The following is an 11,640-nucleotide window of genomic DNA, read 5'->3' on the forward strand; positions in this document are numbered from 1 at the left end:
GTAATCCACAACAACCACCTAGCATGCCCTCTACTTACAGCACCCCAATACCGGTGGATTATCATCAGTAGCTATGTTACTACACTTATGAACTTCATTATTCCTTCTTTTATAGGGCCAATACTGCATAATACATCGTGCTGCTGCGGGATGTTAACACAAGTGAGAGTTACACGACACATTAACATTCTTTGTCTTAAAGCAGCCTATTCCCAACGAATGGCACTGCCACACACCACATGTAAAGTCATGCACGTAAGCGTGTTGCATCACTGCAATGCAATAGTCTGAATGAGCCCTTAAATTAAACTGGTCATGCAATACACAGACTACTCTTGCTGACCTCCATCTGAAAATGCTAACTGTCAGGCTGTTAGCCTAAGACCGGCCATAGATTGTTTGAATCTCGGTTGGTTCAGCAGGGACCAGCTGAGATTTTAACCATGTATGAGCAGGCTAAATATACCAAAGTTGATCGATTGACTTGGGTACAACTAACCTGTTGGATTTGACACGTGATTTTTGTTAGCGGCTGTTGTAGCCCCTAGCAGTAATAACTGTGTTCTCCCGGCGGGGGTGATTTCCCCTGCCGGGAGAACACAATGGCTCCACAGGACGGATTCCCCCATAAACACTGACTGTGTTGATGGGGGAAATTAGCAATTTTCTTTCCTTCTTGGGGTCACTGACCTGGAGTGATAAGCAGATCAGAAGTCTTTGGGCCCCATTGACACAGACTGTGTCCATTCAGTCCCAGCAGAGACTCATCCCCAGCGGAGTCAGCTCAGAATGATACAGATGTAACATTTGTATTATCCATGTCCATTCATATTTTTCCTCCAGAGTAAAAAGGGACCCATGTAATCCCTATAGGTGGGTGGATGTAAGCACACTTGCATTCAACTACTGTATATCCACCCACCCCTGCTCCGGTCATTAAAACAAACTAATTATACTTGGCCTGGTGGATCTAGACAAACCCAGAGGTGGGTGGGTGGATGTAAGTGGACGCAAAACTGCTTATGTCTGCCCATGTGTATTGCTGTCTGTTTTTGTCCATGTCATCATCTCTCTAAGGCCCGGTTTATGCTTCTGTGGTGCAGGAAGAGCATGCGATTTGAACTGGAATTGCACCACATACCTGTTCAAATCACATGTGATTCTGCAGCAGTGTCATTTGAGCCATTGATTCTGTATGGCTCAAATTGCACCACATCTTCCACCAAAATTCTGCAGGACCCCTTTTTTTGCCACACGAGAATCACATCCAAACAATCTGATTCTGCAAATCGCACTGCGTTTTGTGAACCGATTTCAGGGTGTCGTTAACGTATACACCACTGGGAGCGGTCTGCATGAATTCAGTGTGTTTTTTGTGGAATTTTCTGCAAATTCTGCACCGCATCAGTGTAAACTGGCCCTTTAATGCCAAGTTCCCCTTTAAGTAAAAAAATTATAAATGCATTTTTTTTTCACCCCGCAAAAAAAAAAAAAAAAAAAAAAGTGCATTTATTATTTTTTTTACCCAGGCGCCTGAAAGGCATTGCACATGTGACCCACTGGTCATGCTCCTACAGACACGTCCTTCAGCTTTCTTGCCCATACCTCTGTACAAGAGGAAGTGTCAGGACCATGAGAGTGCCCATCAGTGCCCTCACAGTTTATTGAGAACTACAAACATCTGCTGCGATGGAAGAGTGGCATTTTAGTTTATTTTTTTCACAGATCGCTGTAAATGAATAACGTGGCTGTGCTTGAGGAGCAGATTTTATATGTGACAGTGGCTGTAGGGGAGAGGATCCCTACGTCAATGATAGCAGAGATTGGGGGCTGCAGCTGGAGGTGCTGGAGCATGTAACATGTCAAAAGTTAACTTAGCCTTTAGCCCCTTCCTATCCATCCCTGTAAAATGGTCTTAATGCCTAGAGGGCAGGACAGATTGCCCAACCATGTACCTACTGTCCCAATGGTCACATGATTGGGAGCCCATCCTGCCTGCTCCTGATCATTAATAGAGACCAGAAGCTGTCTATCACAGCTCGATCATTGTGCTGGGAGTTGTAGTGAGCGCACAGTAACTTTGGTCATCCACGAATGCATATGTGTGGCTTGTGGGCATTAAAGCCCAGTCTCTTTACCACCATTCATATGTGATTTGTGGGCAGCATGAGGTTTAAAAATGGACAGACTGCCTGTGTGAAAGAGCCCTTACATGTTCTGGGTCAGTGACAAATAAATTAAAAGAGTCAGCATGACAGCCAGATAATATTTATTTAATACTAATAAACTCAAAACCAAAAATCAAATATATAGTAGCTTACCAATCAGACGTGGCGGCTGTATTCGTTTTCTTTTTTCCAGCCCCTCACCTGGTGATCTGACCAGTATTGCACCTCCTGTAATTAGAGTGCCCCCACTCTGGTTGAAGGAGTACAGGGGGCACCTTTGAACAGCAGGATTGTTAATGGGGGGGGGGGGGGCTTGGGGAGTGTTAGGGCTCTTTCACACGATCCGCCTCCGTAGACGGATCCCCGATGAGCCCGGGATGACAGCTCCGTCTCCGCTTGCAGTGCGGAGAGGGAGGTGTCACAGCCCCCGCTGCTCTCTATGGGGGATTGGATGGGAGCGGACTGCCTGTCTGCTCTCATCCGATCCCCAGAACGGATGGAAAATAGGGTTTCCATCCGGCCGGATTTCACGGACAGGATCGGATGCGGATGGCAGCAGATCCACCTAAAAAACTGACAGGCAGATCAGATCTGATCGGAACGCCCGTGTGAAAGAGCCCTTAGATATACGAGCAGATTTAGATACACTGATAAGTTGAAGCCGAACTCCAGCTAACACTTTATAAGCAGGTACAGCAATTTTTATTTTTTCTCTCATTATAAGCACACCAGTCATTGGTAAAATGCTACATTTACAGGACAGCTTGTTCTGTTGAAAAACAACAGACCTACTGACTGGATTACCAAATGAAAAAAAAGGAAAGAAAAACTAAAAACAGAAAACGAATGCAGCCATCACATCTAAGAATTAGTAGACCACAATACAATAAAAAGGTCGCTTTTGGGTTTAATACTGCTTATGAATTCAGGGTCAGCAAAGTCAATGTGTGTATTTTTCCTGTGGTGGGTCTATGAAGGTTCTCATGTATCCTGATCATGGTAGATCTAGTAGTAGTCATCACATTCATCTGGATTTGTCCTAGAATGTTGAAGACATTCCCTAGCAGGTTTTCTAGGCAATATTTTGGGGTGTGCACCCCGAACCTGGTGCTGTAACATGAGACAACTTCCCACCAAACTTCTTCATCATCATCCAGGGGCGTTGCTAGGCGGGAAAAAGACCAGGGGCTTCAGCCCGAAGGTAAATTTGATAACCCCTCCCACATTTTAAAGGAAGTCCCGCCCAAGCTCCTCCCACATTTAAAAGTACCGCCCAAGCTCCACCCAATGCCCCCCCTCAGTCAAGGGTCAGTCAAGGGGTGGTATGGAGAGGAGTACAGGGGGTCAGACATGGGGTGGGATGGAGAGGGTCAGACATGGAGAGGAGAAGGTCAGACATGGAGAGGAGAAGAGAGGAGAGAAGAGAGGGTCAGACATGGAGAGGAGAAGAGAGGAGAAGAGAGGGTCAGACGTGGAGAGGAGAAGAGAGGGTCAGACATGGAGGAGAGGAGAAGAGAAGAGAGGGTCAGACATGGAGGAGAGGAGAAGAGAGGAGAAGAGAGGGTCAGACATGGAGAGGAGAAGAGAGGGTCAGACATGGAGAGGAGAAGAGAGGGTCAGACATGGAGAGGAGAAGAGAGGAGAGGAGGTCAGACATGGAGCGGAGAAGAGAGGGTCAGACATGGAGAGGAGAAGAGAGGAGAGGAGAGGGTCAGACATGGAGAGGAGAGGAGAGGGTCAGACATGGAGAGGAGAGGAGAGGGTCAGACATGGAGAGGAGAGGAGAGGATCAGACATGGAGAGGAGAGGATCAGACATGGAGAGGAGAGGGTCAGACATGGAGAGGAGAGGGTCAGACATGGAGAGAAGAGGATCAGACATGGAGAGGAGAGGATCAGACATAGAGAGGAGAAGAGAGGAGAGGGTCAGACATGGAGGAGAGGGTCAGACATGGAGAGGAGAGGGTCAGACATGGAGAAGAGAGGAGAGGGTCAGACATGGAGAAGAGAGGAGAGGGTCAGACATGGAGAAGAGAGGAGAGGGTCAGACATGGAGAGGAGATGGTCAGACATGGAGAGGAGAGGAGAGGAGAGGAGAGGAGAGGAGAGGAGAGGAGAGGAGAGGAGAGGAGAGGAGAGGAGAGGGTGAGACATGGAGAGGAGAGGGTCAGACAAGGAGAGGAGAGGGTCAGACAAGGAGAGGAGAGGGTCAGACAAGGAGAGGGTCAGACATGGAGAGGAGAGGGTCAGACATGGAGAGGAGAAGGTCAGACATGGAGAGGAGAGGGTCAGACATGGAGGAGAGGAGAAGAGAGGAGAGGGTCAGACATGGAGAAGAGAGGGTCAGACAAGGAGAGGAGAGGGTCAGACATGGAGAGGAGAGGGTCAGACATGGAGAGGAGAGGGTCAGACATGGAGAGGAGAGGGTCAGACATGGAGAGGAAAGGGTCAGACATGGAGGAGAGGAGAAGAGAGGAGAAGAGAGGGTCAGACATGGAGAGGAGAAGAGAGGGTCAGACATGGAGGAGAGGAGAAGAGAAGAGAAGAGAGGGTCAGACATGGAGAGGAGAAGAGAGGGTCAGACATGGAGAGGAGAAGAGAGGAGAGGAGGTCAGACATGGAGCGGAGAAGAGAGGGTCAGACATGGAGAGGAGAAGAGAGGAGAGGGTCAGACATGGAGAGGAGAGGAGAGGAGAGGGTCAGACATGGAGAGGAGAGGGTCAGACATGGAGAGGAGAGGAGAGGATCAGACATGGAGAGGAGAGGATCAGACATGGAGAGGAGAGGGTCAGACATGTAGAGGAGAGGGTCAGACATGGAGAGAAGAGGATCAGACATGGAGAGGAGAGGATCAGACATGGAGAGGATAAGAGAGGAGAGGGTCAGACATGGAGGAGAGGGTCAGACATGGAGAGGAGAGGGTCAGACATGGAGAAGAGAGGAGAGGGTCAGACATGGAGAAGAGAGGAGAGGGTCAGACATGGAGAAGAGAGGAGAGGGTCAGACATGGAGAAGAGAGATGAGAGGAGAGGGTCAGACATGGAGAGGAGAGGGTCAGACAAGGAGAGGAGAGGGTCAGACAAGGAGAGGAGAGGGTCAGACATGGAGAGGAGAGGGTCAGACATGGAGAGGAGAGGGTCAGACATGGAGAGGAGAGGGTCAGACATGGAGAGGAGAGGGTCAGACATGGAGAGGAGAAGGTCAGACATGGAGAGGAGAGGGTCAGACATGGAGGAGAGGAGAAGAGAGGAGAGGGTCAGACATGGAGAGGAGAGGGTCAGACAAGGAGAGGAGAGGGTCAGACAAGGAGAGGAGAGGGTCAGACATGGAGAGGAGAGGGTCAGACATGGAGAGGAGAGGGTCAGACATGGAGAGGGTCAGAATTAGAGAGGAGAGGGTCAGACATGGAGAGGAGAGGGTCAGACATGGAGAGGAGAGGGTCAGACATGGAGAGGAGAGGGTCAGACATGGAGAGGAGAGGGTCAGACATGGAGAGGAGAGGGTCAGACATGGAGAGGAGAGGGTCAGACATGGAGGAGAGGAGAAGAGAGGAGAGGGTCAGACATGAAGAGGAGAGGGTCAGACATGAAGAGGAGAGGGTCAGACATGAAGAGGAGAGGGTCAAACATGGAGGAGAGGGTCAGACATGGAGAGGAGAGGAGAGGAGAGGAGAGGAGAAGAGAAGAGAAGAGAAGAGAAGAGAAGAGAAGAGAAGAGAAGAGAAGAGAAGAGAAGAGAAGAGAAGAGAAGAGAAGAGAAGAGAAGAGAAGAGAAGAGAAGAGAAGAGAAGAGAAGAGAAGAGAAGAGAAGAGAAGAGAAGAGAAGAGAAGAGAAGAGAAGAGAGGAGAGGGTCAGACATGGAGAGGAGAAGAGAGGGTCAGACATGGAGGAGAGGAGAAGAGAAGAGAAGAGAAGAGAGGGTCAGACATGGAGAGGAGAAGAGAGGGTCAGACATGGAGAGGAGAAGAGAGGAGAGGAGGTCAGACATGGAGCGGAGAAGAGAGGGTCAGACATGGAGAGGAGAAGAGAGGAGAGGAGAGAGTCAGACATGGAGAGGAGATGAGAGGGTCAGACATGGAGAGGAGAGGGTCAGACATGGAGAGGAGAGGAGAGGAGAGGGTCAGACATGGAGAGGAGAGGGTCAGACATGGAGAGGAGAGGAGAGGATCAGACATGGAGAGGAGAGGAGAGGGTCAGACATGGAGAGGAGAGGGTCAGACATGGAGAGGAGAGGGTCAGACATGGAGAGGAGAGGGTCAGACATGGAGAGGAGAGGGTCAGACATGGAGAGGAGAGGGTCAGACATGGAGAGGAGAGGATCAGACATGGAGAGGAGAGGATCAGACATGGAGAGGAGAAGAGAGGAGAGGGTCAGACATGGAGAGGAGAGGGTCAGACATGGAGAAGAGAGGAGAGGGTCAGACATGGAGAAGAGAGGAGAGGGTCAGACATGGAGAGGAGAGGGTCAGACAAGGAGAGGAGAGGGTCAGACAAGGAGAGGAGAGGGTCAGACAAGGAGAGGAGAGGGTCAGACATGGAGAGGAGAGGGTCAGACATGGAGAGGAGAGGGTCAGACATGGAGAGGAGAGGGTCAGACATGGAGGGGAGAGGGTCAGACATGGAGGGGAGAGGGTCAGACATGGAGGAGAGGAGAAGAGAGGAGAGGGTCAGACATGGAGAAAAGAGGGTCAGACAAGGAGAGGAGAGGGTCAGACAAGGAGAGGAGAGGGTCAGACATGGAGAGGGTCAGAATTGGAGAGGAGAGGGTCAGACATGGAGAGGAGAGGGTCAGACATGGAGAGGAGAGGGTCAGACATGGAGAGGGTCAGAATTGGAGAGGAGAGGGTCAGACATGGAGAGGAGAGGGTCAGACATGGAGAGGAGAGGGTCAGACATGGAGGAGAGGAGAAGAGAGGAGAGGGTCAGACATGGAGAGGAGAGGAGGAGAGGGTCAGACATGGAGAGGAGAAGAGAGGAGAGGCTCAGACATGGAGAGGCGAGGGTCAGACATGGAGAGGAGAGGAGAAGAGAGGAGAGGATCAGACATGGAGAGGAGAGGGTCAGACATGGAGAGGAGATGAGAGGGTCAGACATGGAGAGGAGAAGAGAGGGTCAGACATGGAGAGGAGAAGAGAGGGTCAGACATGGAGAGGAGAAGAGAGGGTCAGACATGGAGAGGAAAAAAGAGAGGAGAAGAGAGGGTCAGACATGGAGAGGAGAAGAGAGGAGAGGGTCAGACATGGAGAGGAGAAGAGAGGAGAGGGTCAGACATGAGGGGAAAGGGTCAGACATGGAGATGAGAGGAAAAGGTCAGACATGGAGATGAGAGGAGAGGGTCAGACATGGAGAGGAGAGGGTCAGACATGGAGAGGAGAGGGTCAGACATGGAGAGGAGAGGGTCAGACATGAAGAGGAGAGGGTCAGACATGAAGAGGAGAGGGTCAGACATGAAGAGGAGAGGAGAAGAGAGGAGAGGGTCAGCCATGGAGAGGAGAGGGTCAGACATGGAGAGGAGAGGAGGAGAAAGAGGGTCAGACATGGAGAGGAGAGGGTCAGACATGGAGGAGAGGGTCAGACATGGAGAGGAGAAGAGAAGAGAGGAGAGGGTCAGACATGGAGAGGAGAAGAGAAGAGAGGAGAGGGTCAGACATGGAGAGGAGAAGAGAGGAGAGGGTCAGACATGGAGAGGGTCAGAATTGGAGAGGAGAGGGTCAGACATGGAGAGGAGAGGGTCAGACATGGAGAGGAGAGGGTCAGAAATAGAGGAGAGGGTCAGACATGGAGGAGAGGAGAAGAGAGGAGAGGGTCAGACATGGAGAGAAGAAGAGAGGAGAGGGTCAGACATGGAGAGGAGAAGAGAGGAGATGGTCAGACATGGAGAGGAGAAGAGGAGAGAGGAGGAGAAGAGAGGGTCAGACATGGAGTGCTGGCGGGTACTGCTGGTGGTTACCGCTGGTGGGTAGTGCTGGGGGTTACTGCTGGCAGGTAGTGCTGGCAGTTACTGCTGGTGGTTACTGCTGGTGGTTACTGCTGGTGGGTAATGCTTTCGGGTACTGCTGGTGAGTAATGCTGGTGGGTAGTGCTGGCAGTTAGTGCTGGCGGGTAATGCTGGCGGTTACCGCTGGTGGATAGTGCTGGCGGTTACTGCTGGCAGGTAGTGCTGGTGGTTACTGCTGGTGGGTAAAGCTGGTGGGTAAAGCTTTCGGGTACTACTGGTGAGTAATGCTGGTGGGTAGTGCTGGTAGTTACTGCTGGTGGTTACTGCTGGTGGGTAATGCTTTCGGGTACTGCTGGTGAGTAATGCTGGTGGGTAGTGCTGGTAGTTAGTGCTGGCGGGTAATGCTAGCAGGTAATGCTGGTGGTTACCGCTGATGGCTAAAGCTGGTGGGTAGTGCTGGCGGTTACTGCTGGTGATTACCGCTGGTGGGTAGTGCTGGGGGTTACTGCTGGCAGGTAGTGCTGGCGGGTACTGCTGGTGATTACTGCTGGTGGGTAGTGCTGGTGGGTGTTGCTGTCAGTTTTTTAGGTGGATCTGATCGGATGCCCCATTCAGCCCTATGGAGCAGCGGATGTCAGCGGTGACATGTCCGCTGACACCAGCTGCCATCCGCATCCGATCCTGTCCGTGAAATCCAGACGGATGGAAACCCTATTTTCCATCCGTCCTGGGGATCGGATGAGAGTGGTCCGCTGTCATCCGATTCCCCATAGAGAGCAGCGGGGCTCTGACACCTCCCTCTCCGCACACAGTGCCGAGACGGAGCTGTCATCCGCCGGCTCAGCGGGGATCGGCGGATCGATCCCCGCTGAGCAGAGCACGGTCCACAACGGAATTCGGACCGTGTGAAAGGGGCCTAACATGCAAGTATAAAAGCAGAAAAGAGAGGCCTGTGCGCTGCCAGACGGTATTTGTAGTCAAGTAGAAGATAGGGTACAGACAGGAGATGGAAAATATAAATAATATATATATATATAGGCAATATTAAGTGCCGGTTCACACTTCTGCGGATGCGCTCATCGCATGTAATTCGGAGCGCACTGCTCCTTCATTACATGCGATCTCCTGTGCGGATGCGAGTTCAGCCATACACTTTGTATGGCTGAATTCGCAGCGCATCCGCAGCAAACACGCACATGAGGCATTTTTTGAGCCGCCTCAGAATCGGATCGCACAGTGGTTCACACTTGTGCGATCCGATTCTGTGCGAACTTCCAGAACGCACTGCGATATGCGATCGCAACTGGGGGTGTCGTTAACTTTTAATTGACACCCCCTGCATATCGCATATGGCAGTGTGAACTGCCAGATGTGCGAATGCGATGCGGGAACACACTGCATATTCGCAGCCTTCCCGCATCGCACAAGTGTGAACCGGCACTGTGGAGTTTCAGCAGCCAAACATTTTCTTTTAATTTTAGGTTTGTATTGCTGACAGTATTTTGGTTGGAACTTGGCAGGACTTTCTTTAATGGCTGGTGTGTGTGTCACTGGGACAGGAAGATGGGAGAAATCTCTGTAAAGGACGCACGGGGAGCAAAGAAAGCTTGCCAAAGGTTCTATGCTTCTTTACTTGAGTAGAAAAAAAATGTTACTAGTAGTACTTAACAGCTAAGCTCATACAGAACTGGGCCTGGTTGAAATATTCAATATATATATTTCAACCAGGCCCAGTTCTGTATGAGCTCAGCTGTTAAGTACTACTAGTAACATTTTTTTTTCTACTCAAGTAAAGAAGCATAGAACCTTTGGCAAGCTTTCTTTGCTCCCTGTGCGTCCTTTACAGAGATTTCTCCCATCTTCCTGTCCCAGTGACACACACACCAGCCATTAAAGAAAGTCCTGCCAAGTTCCAACAGTGGTAAATTAATGCACATGTATGTTACTGGGTCTCCTACTATAATTTCTACGCTAAGCCATCACCTGGTCCCTCACAAAACAATCCTCTTCTCTTCCCCAACGATCGCCGGCTTCTGGCAAGCTTTCGCCTGCCCGCCCTGCCGCCTACCTGGTCCTGGCTGGTGGTCACCACATGTCCTCTCTTCTTCCTCTCTGACTGGAAACGGCACCAGTGCCAGAAGAGGGAGGTGGCCGGTGGGTGGAGTCAGTTCATGGCGCGGAGGCGGAATTCTCGGGGCCGCCGCGCGCTCTGCTGCTGCTGTCACGTGACCTGACCTGACGCTCCTGTACTGACGTCACTGGTTGCTAGATGCTAAGCGGCAGGCTAGCAACCAGTGTGTCAGCGGCTCCACGGCTTGCAGGCGAAAAGGAAGGAAGAACGACCGAAGGCAGCGAAGGAGTACACAGCGGCAGTCAGCCAGCCAGGTGAGGGGGTGGAGGAGGCTCGGGGCTAACAGTTTTCTAACTTGAAGAGGAGACTCGGGGCTTTTCAAAGGGACACTCGGGGCTATAGCCCCTGTCAGCCCCCCCCTGCCGACGCCACTGTCATCATCACAGATCATGTTCAATGGTATGTGACTAAACTACTACGAGCTTTCCCTGTGACACCCAGTGATCACTAATAATAATAACACTTGTAGTAAATGGCTCTCAGTCAGGATAATGTAGATGATCGGGATTTATTCTACAGAGCCATGATTGGACAGGGTGGGCACCCCAGACCTCCGATGATTTACTATGGAGGAGATCACACAGCTGTACATTGTACTGTACGCCTGCCTAATGCAGCGCCATGTCTAGAAGAGGTCATGCAGTGGCTGTGAATGCACAATGCGGTCTCTGGGACTTGTAGTCCCCCTAGGATCGTACAAGTCAGTATACACACCGGGGACTGTCGCTCCTCTCTGCCCATACTCTGCACGGCTCTGATCAGCAGCTCCTCCTCCGTATAGCTCCGTTCTCTCCCGGTGGCGGCGAAACTCTCCAGCAGCTCCAACACCCGAACCACTTGCGGGACCACCCCGGACACGGACTCCGGGCCGTACTGCTCGGTGAGGCTCTGCAGCTCGGAGCCCAGGCTCTTAGCCATGCTGTACACATCATCCAAGGACAGAGCAGCAGGAGCCCGCCGCCATACAGTCCCCACCGACTCCATGATCCCCCCCGACCTACTATGCACAATCCGTCACCGCTGTCATGAGTGAGAGAAAACACCGCCCACTGAAACACGGAGGGACCGCCCACGGCACACATGAGAAAGAGTGAGACCGCGTAAACCCCGCCCTAAGCACAAAGGGACCGCCCACTGCCTGAAACAACACACTGCCCTCACACTAACTACACGAAGCCCCGCCCAAACACGAAGCTGCCTCTAGGAAACCTCGCCCACACACAAGGGCTACCGGAGCTCCGCCCATACATCGAGCTGTCACAAGCTATTGGAAGCCCCCGCCCACACACAGTGCTGTCACCGCCTACTATACGAGGCCATGCCTAAACAACAGAGAGCTGGTATAGCAGTGGCTGCAGGAAGCCACGCGGTTTCACCGCTCCGACTACACGAAGTCCTGCCCAC

The 11,640-nt window shown here is 51.6% G+C and overlaps 1 protein-coding gene across 1 annotated transcript in view; it reads right to left on the bottom strand.

Annotated features, from left to right (window-relative positions):
* RILP (Rab interacting lysosomal protein) overlaps positions 1-11,364 on the bottom strand; it is a 78,365-nt gene extending 67,001 nt beyond the window's left edge. Inside the window, exon 1 of the mRNA XM_082244289.1 lies at positions 10,951-11,364. Within this exon, the coding sequence (XP_082100415.1) occupies positions 10,951-11,220 (270 nt within the window). The 5' untranslated portion in view covers positions 11,221-11,364. The remainder of the gene's footprint in view (positions 1-10,950) is intronic.
* Between the last annotated feature and the right edge of the window lie 276 nt (positions 11,365-11,640).

Source organism: Pelophylax lessonae (genome assembly GCF_965119305.1).
Source record: "Pelophylax lessonae genome assembly, chromosome: 2".
NCBI classification, from domain to species: domain Eukaryota; kingdom Metazoa; phylum Chordata; class Amphibia; order Anura; family Ranidae; genus Pelophylax; species Pelophylax lessonae.